Source organism: Athalia rosae, chromosome 2 (genome assembly GCF_917208135.1).
Source record: "Athalia rosae chromosome 2, iyAthRosa1.1, whole genome shotgun sequence".
NCBI classification, from domain to species: Eukaryota; Metazoa; Arthropoda; class Insecta; order Hymenoptera; family Athaliidae; genus Athalia; species Athalia rosae.
In genome coordinates this window covers 7,673,627-7,689,408 of record NC_064027.1, presented here as the reverse complement: position 1 = coordinate 7,689,408, position 15,782 = coordinate 7,673,627, and the positions used below count along the sequence as shown (strand labels likewise).

At 46.5% G+C, this 15,782-nt stretch overlaps 1 protein-coding gene across 5 annotated transcripts in view; it reads right to left on the bottom strand.

Annotated features, from left to right (window-relative positions):
• The window catches only part of LOC105686657 (protein O-mannosyl-transferase TMTC2-like), a 215,454-nt gene that overhangs the window by 34,882 nt on the left and 164,790 nt on the right, over window positions 1–15,782 (bottom strand). For all 5 annotated transcript variants that reach the window (XM_048651503.1, XM_048651505.1, XM_012401689.3 and 2 more), the window contains exon 6: window positions 9,886–9,971. In XM_048651503.1, the coding sequence (XP_048507460.1) occupies window positions 9,886–9,971 (86 nt within the window). The remainder of the gene's footprint in view (window positions 1–9,885; window positions 9,972–15,782) is intronic.

Below are 15,782 nucleotides of genomic sequence, written 5' to 3'. Positions count from 1 at the left end.
GTATTGCGGGGACTCGTGGCAGCCGGGAGTTACGCGGTGGTCGAGCGAAGTCGCCGATTTCGTCGTGGTATTAAAGAACAAAATGGCTCTTCTTTCTCTCGCGTTCTTTTATCACCTGCTGTAATCCGAGGGGTTTCAAACAAATTTCATCAGCTGCAGGTAGACGATATTTGCAAGGTTTACCGCGGTGCAATTTTTCACTTGTTACATCTCTTTCCCTCTTCTTTTCCCGTTTCATAAACGCGACCCTCGTTTTTTCGTTATAAATACCACTCGCTATAGGTTGTGATAATAAATTAAAATTAAAAACGGTATTTTTCGACTGGACAGCGGCAAAAGCAGCCTCGTCAGCTGTAAACACTGCTTAGCATTTAATGAATAATAACATTATTTACTAGAAGCTTCGCGGGGCACGAAAACCGCCAACTTGGCCGGGGCGGTTATTTTTTGATGCGAGCTTAAAGAAAAAAGAAAAAAAAAGAATAATTGAAAAAAAAAAATAGAAGCGGAGAGAATAACCGACTGTAATAACCGTGGACAGTGGAATTGTAGAAAAAAGGAGATAGACCGGAAGAAAAAAAAGGAGAGAGAAAGGGGGAAAATTGGGCGAGGGAGTGAAAGAGAGGAATTCTCGTGTGTTATTAAAAAGCTGGGAGTGCTGGCGTGGAAAGGCAGATAACAGCCTCTAATAAATTAGGCGTGCCGAAAGTAGCCGCACGTTCTTCGCATAACCAACATTCGTGACTATCAAAATCGCTACGCGCTTCCTGCCTTCGAATGTCCAGTTTCACGGAATGCGTTCGTCAGCACGATAAAATTGGATTAATAAACTGGAAAATGAAAATGAAAAAAAAATAACAAAAATATATATGGGGGATACGGTTGATACTGCGCTTCTGATGTTGCGGTCGTTCTAGTTTCGCGCTGATATTATACCTGTTCGTGATGTCAGTTTTACTTTTTTCCCATACGATACGATATTATATTTACATCGTATACGGTTTATTCGGTGATACATGGTTATAATATTTTCGACCGTAACACGAAATGTGCCTATCTACATATTCTATTTTCACCCAAGTTACGCAATTTTATGTTAAATACGATTGTAACGTAATATATATATATTATGAAAATTATTAATTGAGGATCAAATTTGATATATATTTCATTTGAAATATTCTACACACTTAGCGCACATGCATTTGCCCGCCGCGACATGATTAATGCAAATTTTGGACTGGATTAAAATGAAAAATTAACGGACCTTTCAATTTTCAGAATTCATAGCAATACGTTCGTCGAAATCAACAAATAACTCATCATGTCACGATAGAACGTTGCAATTATTTTCCATTTAATACGTCCGTTCTATTCGATATGTTTCATACAGTTTTACAGCGAAATGCCGTAGCCAAAAAAAAGGAGAGAAAAGGGGGAAAAAATCCGAAATCAAATTACAGTTGCTACACATTTCCGGCTGCAAAAATCACGTGGAAACAAAAACGAATCATCTCGATCCACGGGTCGCAAAAAACTAATAATTGCGGGACCGTGAAAAAATCTGTAACAATCCATCGGGCATTCTACGATTATTGATGTACCGCGAATCATATAGCGGGGAAAACGTGTGCAAAGTCGGAAAAATATGGGAATAAAATAGAATTTACATAAAATGCACGCTGGCGGAATCTATCATGGGGCGTGCAGTTATGTCGAAGGAAATTCTATCGTCTATTATACTTTGATCTCTGCAAAGAATAAAACGTGGACTGATTGTGCGAACGGGATATACAATCCTGCGTCGTCGTTGATCCGAGCCACATCTTGTGCTACGACCGCAAATATTCTCCTTCTCTTTTTTTCGTACATATGCACATATGTACATACGTATATACGTATTTGTGCACGGTACGAAAGTGGCGGATATAAAATAAATATATAGAAGGTACTAGATTATGTACATACTGTAGACGGTACGTATTATAATATGTATATCTTCCGCGTGTACAAAGGATCCTTTATCGGACCAAAGGATCTGAGGTCTATGGATATTGTAGTGCGCTATTTCAACCTCTGCGGCGGGTAGATGGTTGGTTGGTCGATGGTCGGTCCGATAGGGATAAGGAAGCTCGTCTGGCAATTTATGTATCTATTTTTATTTATTACCTCCACAGATAAATTCTGAAGGTTCTCCGCACAACGAACCTGTAATAGCAAGTCGATTCGAGTTATCGCCGAGTTGCTTGCTGCTCTCTGCGCCGCGATGATAAATCGTTTCTCTCGTTCGTTCGTTCGTTTGCTTGCTTTTTTTCCTCATTTTTCTGTTTCGATTCTTTCCCCGCTTCTTTTTTTCCATTTGTTTGTTTATTTTACTTATTTAGTTTCGTTCTCTTTTTTCGTTTCTCGCTGTACGCCGAAATCGACTTTTTCCCTCTCACCCATTACGAGGCGTTGGTCGATTTTCGACGAAACTATCTGCTTCACTTCGCCAAACGAAAAAACACGCCGAATCACGGCCCGTTCTTTTTTTCTCTACATTCATTTTTCCTCGGTATCTTTTTTGTTTTCACACTTCGTCGAACGATATTTTGCGTTTCACGTACATATATATATATATACAGTGGACCCGACGAAACTGGAATGTGGACATTGAAATATTCGCGGGATGGAATCTCAATTTTGTAGTTCGTAGCGAGTAGGAGGTTGGGCACCTTTCTTCATTCCCTCGTACACCCTTATTCGAAGGAATGATAAAAGTCACGTGAGTTAGCTCTTCTGGTAATTAGGAAGCAAACAGAGAGCTACCGTCTTGCCAAGTTGGCGGGCTCTGAGTAAGATCAAACAGGAGTTTCCTCCTCGCTTTCTTGTTCCACTTTTCGGAAAACTGGCAAGCTCTCGTTTTCTCAGCGGTACGCGGTGTACGGTGTACGGTGTACGTATACATGTGTACGTACGTATTTAGCCCATAGCCTATACGCTATTTCATCCCCTACCCGTTGAAAGGAGGACAAGCGGAATAGTAGGAGAGGGACGGGAGAAGCGGATGTCGGTCGGAGGGCCATATGGCAACGGTATATTTCACTGCCAAATGCAACGCAGAAGTGGCCCATGTTTTTACGATGTTTAGCCTGCCGTTCCATAGCTGCGAGAGATTGAAAGGGTTCGCGAGAAAACCGCGCTAGCAGCGCCGCCCGTTGTTAGGGATGGCAAATGTCTTCATTCTCCTATTATCGGGCTCTTCCCGTGTTCGCTCAGTCGAGCAGTTTTCCGGGTCCGCAAATTGAATCGGAGGATAGACGACGCGGGCGAACGGAGTAGATGTACGGAGCGCCATTTTGTTCTTTGGTATATCGGTGGTATATCGCTACGCGAGTTTGCAAATATCCCGCCTCCGGGGTTCCCCAGTCACCCCGGTACGCCTCCCTCGTTTCGCGTAAGAGCCAAGGGATCCAAAAAATCAGTTTAACCGAGGGTTAATTTATATTAAAAAGTTGAGCTGAGGGAGTCATAAATATTCACGTTAGCTTACTTTCAAATTGAAAAAACTTTCGGCGGATAAGGGGGGTGCGGGAGCGGAGGGAAAAGAGAGTGTCGAGCGCGGAGGGGGAAGGAGAAGGTGGAAAAATCCTGGATAGGGAGAAGCAACGGCACGATACCTACTTTCGTTATCGAGAAAGTGGCGCGTATATTAATGAATTACTCCTAGTTAAATTAAATAGTAAATCGCTTTGAAATCGAGCGGTGAAACCCCGCGGTAAGCTTCGCCCTCCCCCTCCCCTCCCCCCCTGCCCCCCCGCAGTTTTTTCACGCACCCTTTCCGTGCCGAGGAGCAATATACATGGAATAAGAGAAGCCGAATGTTTTAAAGTGAAAGCGCGGAGGGAGGCGAACTTCGAGTGCCTACTGGGATTCGTAAATAAAAGTTGAAAGGGAAGTGTAATTGAGAGGGTCAATTTGGATACCGCAACTTTTGACCTCCGCGGCTAAACTTGCAACCCCCCTCCCCGGGGGAAATTCAAGGAGGAAATAACTCGTCGGAGATGGAGGGGGAAAAAAAAAAGAAGGAAACCAAGTGAAATAACGATACGGAAATTAATTGGAGAAAGACCACGTCCGATCGGTTCCTTATTACCGCAGCTTTTTTTTTTTATCCCTCCACGTACCCTGCAGCACAACTCGTGCGGACTTCAAGGTACCAAGTGCCGAGCTCTTTCGAAATTCCCCGGTAATATTGACCCCGCGCTCGGTGGACGTAGACGAAGCGGCAGCAGCAGCAGGTTTGGCCGAGCTGGGCAGCCTTCATTTTTCAATATCGAAACCGAGGTAGGTAGGTAGGTAGGTAGGTACGTGAAAAGTTTCCAGACTCTACAGACCGACCACTCGAGTGACCCTCTCTCTCTCTATTTTCCACCCTCATCTTCTTCCTCGCCGATGAAATTGCTTCAATAAGCCCGACGTTTTTGAGGACAAGCCGCGGTACCCTCGTTCGAACCCGGACCCTCCCACTGTCCTCGGTATAGCGGCGGCGGCGGCGGCGGCGGCGGCGGCGGACCCCATCCCTTCCTTATCAACGCGAACCACCACGAGGACATCGTGATTTAGCACATCTAGCTTTTAAAATACCAGCGAGCGCTTCGTTCCACCAATTAGCGGTGGGATCGTCCGCCAATTTGCGGATGGGTGCCGCAGGCCACACTCTCTCCACGATTTTCGGGGGTCGGTCCGCACCGGTCGCCGGAAGGGGTGTACCGTTGTGTATCTGTGTGTGTGCGTGTGTGACACACACCAGGGACGAAGGGAATCGCGAAAGGGTCACCCCTCTCGTCGACTTCGTCGGTACGACTGTTCCGCCATCGACGGATCCACCGACTGCCTTTATCGATCCGTGAGCTATGCCAACGGTGGTTTAGGGTTGGATAAAAAACGGGGCTATAGTGTTGAAATTTGGCGGCAGTATCGTAGCCCGATTTCGCTGCTCCCGGTGGTATAGGTGCGTCGAGGGTGGGGGGTGGTGGTACCACTTCCGCTGCATGAGAGGAGAAAGCATAAAATAAACGAAGAAGCTTTTAAAGCCGATCCTCCGCGTGAAAGGAGCCACTGATCGTTCCGCTTAACGTTTCCACGATTTCTACCTCCACTTAATATACCCCACCCCGCGTCTTGACCGATACACGTGTATACGTATTTCTACATAGGTCACGCATGCGGCTAACGGAGGTACACGCGCGCTGTGGAAGGTCAACTCTTCGGAACATGACTGGAATTTTTTTTTTTTTCTTTTCTTCACCCCCGTTTCGTTTCATTTTGTATATCACGCGTCTCATTTATGTAATAGTACCTACACGTGAGGTCGATGTAATTGAGATTGATCCGGGCACCGTCTTCACCTCGCCAATTTTACCCGGTGATTAAACACCGGCGTAACGTATGTGCATGTTACATGTACGGTACGGTACGCGTGTATAGTTGGTATAATTAATTTTCGGGGAGGCAATGTTTACACGCATTATAGGAAAACGTTTTTTTAGGGGGAATATACCTGCTTATCTGGAGGCGCGCCAGCCGATACTGTGGTCGTAAATAAAAAATTTTTTAGGGTCGCTCGGATAATATTCTCCGACGTAAAGGGTCGCGTCCAATTTCAATGGACGTACAAAAACGCACGCAACGAATGGTTGAAATTGCACGAAACTAGAGTAAGTCCGCACGGTAATTTCTGTAGAATCGAACGTCGAGTACGCGACTTTTCTACAAAAATCCGCAGGAGCCCCGTAATTGTTCGGAGAGAACCGAAAAAAAAAAAACCGAAAAAAAAAAAACACCATGAAAATAAAATAAAACAAAATTGCACCGCAAGTGGAAAGGGTCGTGGCGGTTGTTTCAGGGATTTCCCGGTGCGTGCGGGAAGCAGACAACTAACCAACGAACCAACCAACAGTCAAGCCAGTCAGCTAGTCAGCCCAGAGGAGAACCTTTCGTGGTCGATGGAGCGTGGAAATGGCATTTTGCCCGTCGCTGCTGCCTGCAATCTCTTTCAACCGCGGGTGGTTTATTTTGTCGTGACATTTTTCAAAGATAAAAAAAAAAACGATAAAAAAAAACGGAAAAAACGTGAAAGAAAAACAAATAATCTGACGCACCGACGAACTTGCGGAACGCGCGTTGGTTTTCACTCGCACGAGGGTCTATTACCTCGGGGATGAACTGTACAACTTTCGATTATTTGAAATTGGTTTCGAAAAGGTCAAAGATTTTCTCCTTTCCTTTTTCCTTTTTTCCAGATATAAAATTTCGATTCATTTGGTAGATTTTTCGGGGATGCCAACAAAAGGCTATGGGTCACCGGAGGAAAAAAAATTTCTCTACCAACAGCAGTTGTTACCGAATAGAATTCCTTCTCGATTCGTTGACCTACTGACAACGAGTCATGTAGGTGTGTTACGGCATTTTGAATTTTTTAAAATGTTTCCTCATTGATTGGGTACTTGTGGTATTCCAATTATAATTAATCAACCTTATCGCAGGTATTTTTGGTAGAATTCCCTCTCCACTCCACAGAAACTTATGTGGGATATTATAGCTATGGAAAATCAAGTTCTATTCATGAAACTCAATTTTCATTCATGAAATAACCTTGTTGAAGATTTCAATGATAAAAAATGGTTGGTTTCTTTTTTTTTTTCAATTACGGAATGATATAAGAGCAACGCATCCGGGCATCGCCGAGTTTTGGAATAAAAGAGAGAATGAAAAAAGAAAAAAAAAAAAAAGGAGAGGACGATTCGAAATCCGCGTATCGGTTTACCCGTGATTCGCAGGTGTGGGTGTATCGCGCATCGGCGTCCTTCGTGCGGAATTATTCACCCTGTAAATTGTAAGCGGTTGGTTCGATCGCGCGAGTCCGGGATTCTAAATACACACGTAGACGAGAGCCCGCGAGGTAATTTGTTTATCGGTCGACGCAGCAGGACCACAACAAGAGTGGCGGGCAATCCGATTCAATTCATCGGTCGTCTTTTGTTTCCAATTGTTTTAAATATCTCGGTAAGGTCGGAGGATATTAGAGGCAATACGCATCGATAGTAATGAATAGAATTCCCCGAGGTACCAACCACGTGGCCGCAGTATCGCAAATACCTGTTTATCAATCGATATCCGAACAGCAGCGCTCGTTTGATAATTGGACGTGCACGGAGAGCGGCGCATTGTTCGACGTGCGCCCCGCTTTTTTAAATCCGGACGGAAATACGGCAGCGGAAAATTATGTTCGAAAATCTGTACGGTGAGCTGTACATTTGCCAAATTATGCGCGGATCGAAAGAGGCAATCGGTCGCTTCGCCGGTTAACCGATCGGATTTTGTCTCCTCTCGTTTTCCCGGCGAAGATCCCTCGCGCGTCCTCGGCCGCCGCCGTTGCGCTTCCAATTTTCCAGACTTAACGACGTTAGTCTCGCAAGCGACGGTGGGGAACGCGAATTCCGGCTGCCGCGCCAGCTTGTTAGTTACGAAATGGAAAGATAGCGCCGCAACTACTCTTCGTCCGGGAAGTGTACGTTTCTCAATTTACGTGTTGTATCAAGGGTGTATTCTCGTCTCGTCGGTGGCCTTTCGCGACAGGAGCCTTATGCAGATTTCAGACTTAAGCCAGTCTGTTTGTTGGCGGTGGCTTGCTTTAATTGAGTCTTACAAAGTCCTGTGTGTGCGCGCCGGCAAAGGGAGCAACGGGTAGCAGCGTCGGCACTCGTAGGGGCCGCAGCTATGCGGTGCGAGCAACAGTCTGAAAACTTTCGTCGCTGCGGCTAGCTGAGACGGTTCGGAGGGAGTAAAATCTGGCCGTTAATTCAACGGGACGCGGAGCATTGTTCCCTGGTTAGAAAATGCACTTCGGTAAACCAGCCGGCGCTCCGCAATTTTCGGATCCCGTACGGACCTTGAAGACGCACGCGACACCCGACCCCGCACCTGTAGCTCCGTCGCCGACGACGCCGACGATCGTCGGCGACGGAAGATCTCGTCGATAACGCGATCGCGATCGCGAGACGGGAGACAGGAGACGTACCGTTTGGAGAGTGAGTAATAACCCCGTAGCGCTATTGCGAGCGGGGACACGCGTCATATCGTGGGACGCGGGACGTTTGTCGATAACTCATGCACTCGGGGATCGGGTCCGGGGAATTGATGGGAAGTTACGGGTACCGCGTCCATCTGTCGCGTTCGGAGAACTATTAAACTCGGAGCGTTACCGAACTCCGTCGCGGTCGGACATCGCGTTCACGGAACTAAAAGCCTCGATAGAAACTAACGACGACGGGCAATGTAAAGGGGAGGGTGAATTCCCTCGTCGCGTTTTCAAACGCAAACTATGGCTTTACGACGCGGCGAGTACAATGAGGCCGGTAAAGCGAGTCGCGCCGACGCGTCGAGGAGAAACAATTCTCCGGTTGCACCTGCACGGACGACGTCGCGAGTTTCGGAAAAATTTCAAAAATTCCACCGAGTAGTTCTCCTACGGCGATATCGATCTCGTATCACCTGGGAGACCGGAAGACCCGTATAGGAAGAAATTACGTCCCGCTCATAAATTCGCAACTGTATAAAGTTCGCCGCGTTTAACGTAGCGCCAGGTAATAATACCGGATCGCTTTTAGCCGGATACCCACCTTTCACACCTCCGACCGCCCACATGTACGGCAGAAATTCACACTACGGGTAGACTCCTCCTCTGTTTCCTCTCCGAGAACCAGGTACCCGAGGGACCGAGGTCAAGGGTCAGTCTCCGCATTATGCGGCCAAGACCACCTCCAGAGACCCCAACGTCCTCGCCATCGCGTCGGCTTACACCGACTTCAATTCTCTTTATAACCAGAAGTGTGGAGGTACCTCCTCCACGTACGGGGTGCCTCCAGTTTACTTTTTCCCCCACACTTTTCGATCCACGAAAATCAAACCGGCACGCACATACGTCCGAGAAAATTTATCCGCACTCTCCACAGACGAATGAAGAGAATGCTCCCCAATCGGTGTTAACGCGAGGATATAACTGGAATTCCGAATAGTCCGTCGAAATTTTCAAATTTTTTTTAATCGGCTCCGTGGACGCCTGATTGGATCGAATCGAAATTGCATCTTTCACGAAGGGAGATCGACAATCGCCTCGCTTTCCATTTTGGTTCTGTTTCCCGTTCGCGATCTCGAATGCCGTATTTTTGAGTCACTCGGTACGTACGAGATGCAGCTAGGATGTTCTGGTCTTTCGCCTATTTCCTTCTATCGCGAGAGAGGAGAACTTTTCAAATAGCTTCGAGGCGAAGTAAAATGCTGGCGGACAGGACGACCGGACAACCGGATGCGCGAATTTCAACATTTTCCATTTCTCGGCGAGCGCGTGCATTTGCATGGGTGAATTTTTCCTGAGCGTGACGTTGACGATCGCGAACGCCTCGTATCTTTCGGGATATTCTGGGAAAAATTAAAGATGCTCGAGTTCGGGTCGCGAAGCCGAAGGGGAGGGTGTGGCGCTACGCCCGAAATAAACCCGCTCCACATTTCCTCGTCGAAAGTTCGCTACATTTATTGCACGGAGAAATTATCCGCCCGGGGTCTCCTCTCAACGGAATCGTGGACTTTATCATCGCTGAATTTTAATAACTCAAAGGGCGCTATAATTTATTACAGGATTTTCACCGTATGTGGAACGAGGATAACTGCCTCCATTTCCGATGTTTATTAGTCACTTTCCAGCGTTTTAATTAACCGCAACTCGTGGTTTCCAATCTTTTTACATTTTACTTTTTTTTTTTTTACCTTCGCCGTTAATCATTCGGGATAATTTGATATTCGAATCCCAATTCCTGAATTAAACCTTGGGGAAAATATACTCACGTGCCAAAGAAGGCCTGAAGTGGATCGCCCGCTGATAACTGAGGATCGCTTCTTCGTAGTTTTTTCTTCCCTGCTGAAGAATCCCCCTGAAACAAAGGAAGGAAAAAAAAATTATTCCTCTCGGTCCACTGTCCTGTCCCCGCAAGTCAGGCATTTAGTAAGAGTGATCCGTCGATTATTTTCTGACAACTAACAATAAGTAGCCCAGATATTGGGGTAGGAAGTTTCGTCGTTCGGGTCGTCGAAGTTGACTTCGAGTGGCAATTCGTTATTCGCGGGGCGAAGTCTGATATATATAATTTCATCGATATTACGCGTTTGTACGCAAGCTTCCCTACCGCATGTACGGCGAAGGTAGTAAACGTTCGACCATAATCGGCACAAGCTTTCCCACCAGATGAAACAAATCTTCAAACGTCAGGTAAACGATCATGTATGAAGAAAAGATATAAATCCGAGGAAACGCGATGCTCTGCACATAGGTACACCACACGGTACGTTAGCCGGGTGATTTCGAGACGGGGGTATTAAAGCAAAATCTACGATCTTCTGCGAAGTTTTAATCACATTCCCATACGAGTTCTGTACACTTATATATACATATATATATCTTTTTATTATATAACCGTCGGTTTAACGACATCGAAATAACTTTTGTGCTGGGTACGATACGCAACTTGACTGAATTATTTTATTGCTCGCGGTGAATCGAGCGAATCTCACGGGATTCGGAGGGGGATATTTCGAGTCAATCGGGTCTCGAGTCCCCTTTGCTTCGTCTTGCGTTTTGAGTCCGTCGCGTAACGCGGTGACGCGAATCGGACGTCGCGGGTAATTAGGGGAAACTTGATTAGTAGGTAACGACGCGTAATCGCGGCAATTAAGACAAAACACTTACCTCCGGACCAAACGTCCCATTCGGCAATCCGGCTCACCGACTATTCGGAAGTTAACTATTGTCCCGTGGTTTCGGATTACGCCTCCACCGCGTCCCGGGTACGCTCATTTCCGGTTCCACTCTCTTTCAAGACCCTCCGCCCCTTCGCCCTAACGTCTAATCGCGCCAAAGATCCGTCTGCGCCACGCCGCAAATTTGAGATCCACGACGAGTCTCCAGCCCTCGGTCGTATCTCGCGATACACGAACGGTCCGCTACGCGATATATTTATCGATGTACGTACCTCACAAACGAGGATCTTCTAGCTCCCCGTACACGCGTCAGATTGGCTCCTGGTAAACGGATTACAAATCGCACCGTGGCTACCTTCCGACCACCTATACTTCAGAAATCGGCTTAAGTGTGTAGACTAAGCACCTCCTGTTAGTCGTTACAAAAGGTATATCTACATCTATATATAAGTTTGTTCCCGTAGGTATATATATATATATATATAATATACGGGAGTTATAGAAAGTTTGTTAGGTGCGGAGCTGTTCGCCGATCGATGTCGATAACGGAACTTATATTTTACCTTCTCTTCGGTTTCGATACACGGAGGTTCTCGGAAATCGACCAACTACTACTCCCCCGTCGAGGATCCAGCCGATTAACGCTCCGGTCATACCTTCCTCCCGTCTGAACGAGGGGTCGTTTCGAAGATCTATTTATTTTCCAATTTTTTAACGGCAGAACGGCGACGCTCGTTTTCAGCTCCTCGCGGAACTTCCAAGGAATATCATATTATCATGCTAATATATTAATGAAGATTAATTATTAAGCCGCATTACTACGCTACAGGTCGTGTACACGGTCTGCGTGGCGCGGAGGGGATTTCCTCTGCGAATTGATGAGCTCGGGAAAAGTTCTCCTCGAACTATGAAAGACGGAAACGTATAATATCCTTGAGGAATTACGCGCAGCCGAAGGGATTTGGTTTTTTAACAATTTCAGAGACGGCTAATTAAATTCCAGTTTGCATAGACGAGCGGTTGACCGTCCGCGTGACTGGGGAAAGAAAGGAGATGAAATAAGGCGATGAATTACCTGTCACGTTATATTTTCCTCGCGTAAGATTACTCAAAGCTCACTCGGAGCTCGTCTTTTTTTACACTAACCCTCTATGCATATAGCTAGCTCGTTACATCTCCTTTGCGAGTACCTGATTCCCCTTTCCCCATCTCTTTTCTTTCTGTCTGGTCCTCGAATTTCAGCTCGTCTCCGCTCGTCGTCGCCCCCCCCCCTGCATGTAAATTTATTTGGCGCTTGTACGACGATCCGCCGCGCATGAAAATTAAAGCACGAAAAACAAGCCTTATTTCGACTCCTTCCTTCCTTTCTCTTTTTCGGAGAGGAGAAAAAAAAAAAAAAAAAAAAAAAAACAGGAGAAATACAAGGACGCGAAGTACGCTCGGCGGAAATGAGAAAACGGAAAAAAATAGAAATTCGGAGATCGGAAACGCCTTTCTTTTTTTTTTAATCACAATGTCCTCGGCGAAGAGACGTCGGCTCCCGCGGGACCCGACAACGCTACGCGTAGTCGAGGTGTCCTTTTGATTTAGTGAGCTTTTGAAATTCGTTACACGTCTAATGCGAATATGGTTAACGTGTTTCGCCGTGATAAAGAGCCAACAGTTGCGAGGACTATGAAAATGTGGCAGTGACCACATTACTCTCAACTATAACGTTTTACAGTCTAACAAAACACGTTAGAGTTTCCACGGTGTTAAAAGCGGATTACCGCGCATTATACATACCCGTACGCGGTATACCTGTTACAGAAACTTCAGAGGTTTCTATAATAAGAGAAGTTATGGCGGGCTAACGTGTGTCTCTCTAAACCTCCGTCTCTCCGAGGTGGTCTAACGTAATCATAATTACGGTCAGAAGACTCGATGTATTTTACGGAACCCGCGGCGGCAAAGGCTGATTTAAATCCAAACGAAATCGGTTGCAATTCCGACCGCCTTTCAACGCTCGATTTTATCCGACGTAGGTGTACGTAATACACGTGCATACGTATCGAGATTAACGTACCTCTACTTGCACGTAATTTATCTAACCTTTATCGCTGAATTTAACACCCCCCTCCCCCCCGATTGTCGTGCCGAATCGAAGACGAAGATTAAACCAGCCGCGCGGTCACATGCGGGCTTCGGAAATCGGGACGAACCAATAAATGCCGGCGATTCATTTATTTTTTACTCGGTTGAAAGAGAAAACAGAGTAAACGAAACAAATATTCGATGAGTAGGTGGCAGTTTCAGAATAAAAAGAGATGCTAAATTTTTTTCCTCGGAGTTTCTTTTCGTAAAATGGTTTTCCGAAAGCAGAATTGAATCGAAAGTGTCGTGATTCTGAGACGTCCGTTTGCCCGAAAGAAAATGACTCGATGCAACGTGACGGAGAATGTCACGAAATTAAATCGCTAATCTTTGCCGTTGCATCGGCATGCAGTCGGAAGGGACGGATGTTAGGTAGTAGAGGTAATTCCGTTGGTTCGTTTGGTCGGCGCGTCGATAAAAAGTACGGTAAAGCGAAAGGGTATCATAAAATTGGTAGGTATTCGGTCGGGCAATAAATGTTTACGTTCAAAGGGTAAAGCACGAAAGCCATCCACTCGGAATTCGGAATCCAGAATTCGGACGAGACCCTTCAAATCCCGAATCCAAAGTGCACACGCCGCTTGCAGAATTCCCCGGCTGTACAGGTATTGAAAAATCCCGTCAGTAGTTACAGCCGGTTCGCATGTACTTCTTCCCGAGAGCGAAAATATATCCGTAGCTGGTTACGTTACGTACCCTATCGGTAGTTGGAATTTTATGTGGTAGCAACATTTTCAGTCACACCGGAGGCACAGTTGCCAAAATCCATTACCAATCGAATCGGTCGGGGTCACGTGACGTCTTGAATTCCTGGAGCGCGCGGTGCATTCGCCGCACCGAGTGTACACCCACCGTATAGTACAACGTGGAAGTGAATCCGACCAAACCAATATATATCAGGTAATATTGGTACGTGCTATGTGTACCCAACTTGTACATACCCTCCAGATACCAGACATCCGCGCGCATGCAGGGTGCGGGTGTGATGTAAATGCGCCACATATCGAACCTATGGGTACCTACTGCTTCACCCAAAAATCGACACATCGAACACCCTACGAAATTCGACAAAAAGAGAATGAAAAAAAAAAAATAAATGAATGGCGAAGAAGAGAAGCACGGACGGTGTAATCCGCGGCGCGAGTTCGTCGGTGTATATTTATGCATATGCGCTTGTGAACGATTAACGGAGTCACGTAAACAACCTGAATAATTTGCATAATATCGAGGTTGATCAAGGTAAACGCTCGCGTTTGCGGTCAACAAACGCCCGAACGTTCGGCTGCGAAGGTTTCAAGGTGGACGTAAATATATGATTATCAGGAAACAGGTGCATACTTGGCGTATACGCCTGCGCCCCCGGGCACCGAGCTGTAATATGCACGCATAATGATAAGGTTTGCCGTATGGGCATAACGTCTTTATCGCGGCTAATTGCTTAGCTGGTGCAGTTTTACCGGTGATTGAGGCCTTCCTGACCTCCTCATGACGCGCGCACAAAACTTGCAGACGAACGCTTATGTATCGCTCGAGTTGCGAGGACCGTTAACGACCGTTGTACAACGTTCGACGATAAAAACGCCGCGCGTTTCTAAAATTGCTAAATTTTTAACAACCCAACTTTTTCCGTCGCTTTTACACCCGGTGTCGATCTAATTTTACCTTTTTCGTATTTATACGATTATACGATATTGTGCGTATTTCGGTCGATTGTAACGTGATCGAGCTTGCGAACGGGGCGAACGATACGTCCGTGCGAATTTTTTCCCCTCCCTCTCCTATTTCGGAGAGATCGAAGGCCGCGCGTATATTAATACCGTCTCGGCGAAGAATTGAGATATATATGGTAGGCAGGCACTTTGATACACGTCGTGACTCTCCTACTGTCCTAAACTCCGCGAAAGCTTCGGTCGTATTTCGGTAGTTTAGAGTTTACGCCAAACCGCTTAGCCTCCCAGTAATAAAGGGTGGCTAGAGTGCCGCCGTGCCGCAGGGAGGGCCGGGGAAATGGTATAAGAGGAAACACGACGGGACGAAATGAGGGTCGCGTACACGTCGCTATATACCTACAAAGGGCGAATGAAGAGCAGGGAACGGAGGGCGGAGAGTCTCCCGATCGCGGCTTATATTCGAATATTGTTGGCTCGCCGTTCCAAAGGGACTAAGAAGGTTTCCGCGATGGTAGTCACCATAGCTGCCGGAGAATGCTTTGGGAGTTCCTTCGTCTGCGGCACAACGCGAGACGCGCGTTTTACCGGGGAATCCGCTTACCCGAGGCGGATCAACGCACCTTTCGCGCTGCCGAAGCTTCGCCCGCTAGCCATGGTTGAAAAAAGCAGGGAGAAAGTCGAGATGAGAATAAAAAAAAAAAACACAATTCCACGTATACCTAGCGCCGGGAGTCACTCCCCCGGCTTATGTATTATATCGCGTACGTCTACTCCACCGCGCGAATATACCGTTCCGGAAACTTGCACCTTTTCAATCACGATTATAAGCTGCATTCGCATCGTCCCATTGACGGTCGAAGAATGAATTTCATACCCTGGGATTTGTATTCTCGAATCATTTCCGCAAATCTCTAAGTGAGTTGCTGCAGCGGCAGCAGCGGCAGTGGCAGCAGCAACAACAATAACAAGGTTTTGCTCTTTCGCGAATGTAGATGTATTCGGGAGGAAATCCCGCAGGAAAACGTATAGAAATGTGGTTTATGGATTTCCTTAGAAAAACTATACGAAGATGCGTCGCACGTAGTGGAATCTAGCCTAACCTGACCTCACTCAATGCCAACCCAACCTGGCCTCGGTATATTGCGTGACGGGTGTACCAAGTGATACCAATCGCTGGAAGCTGTT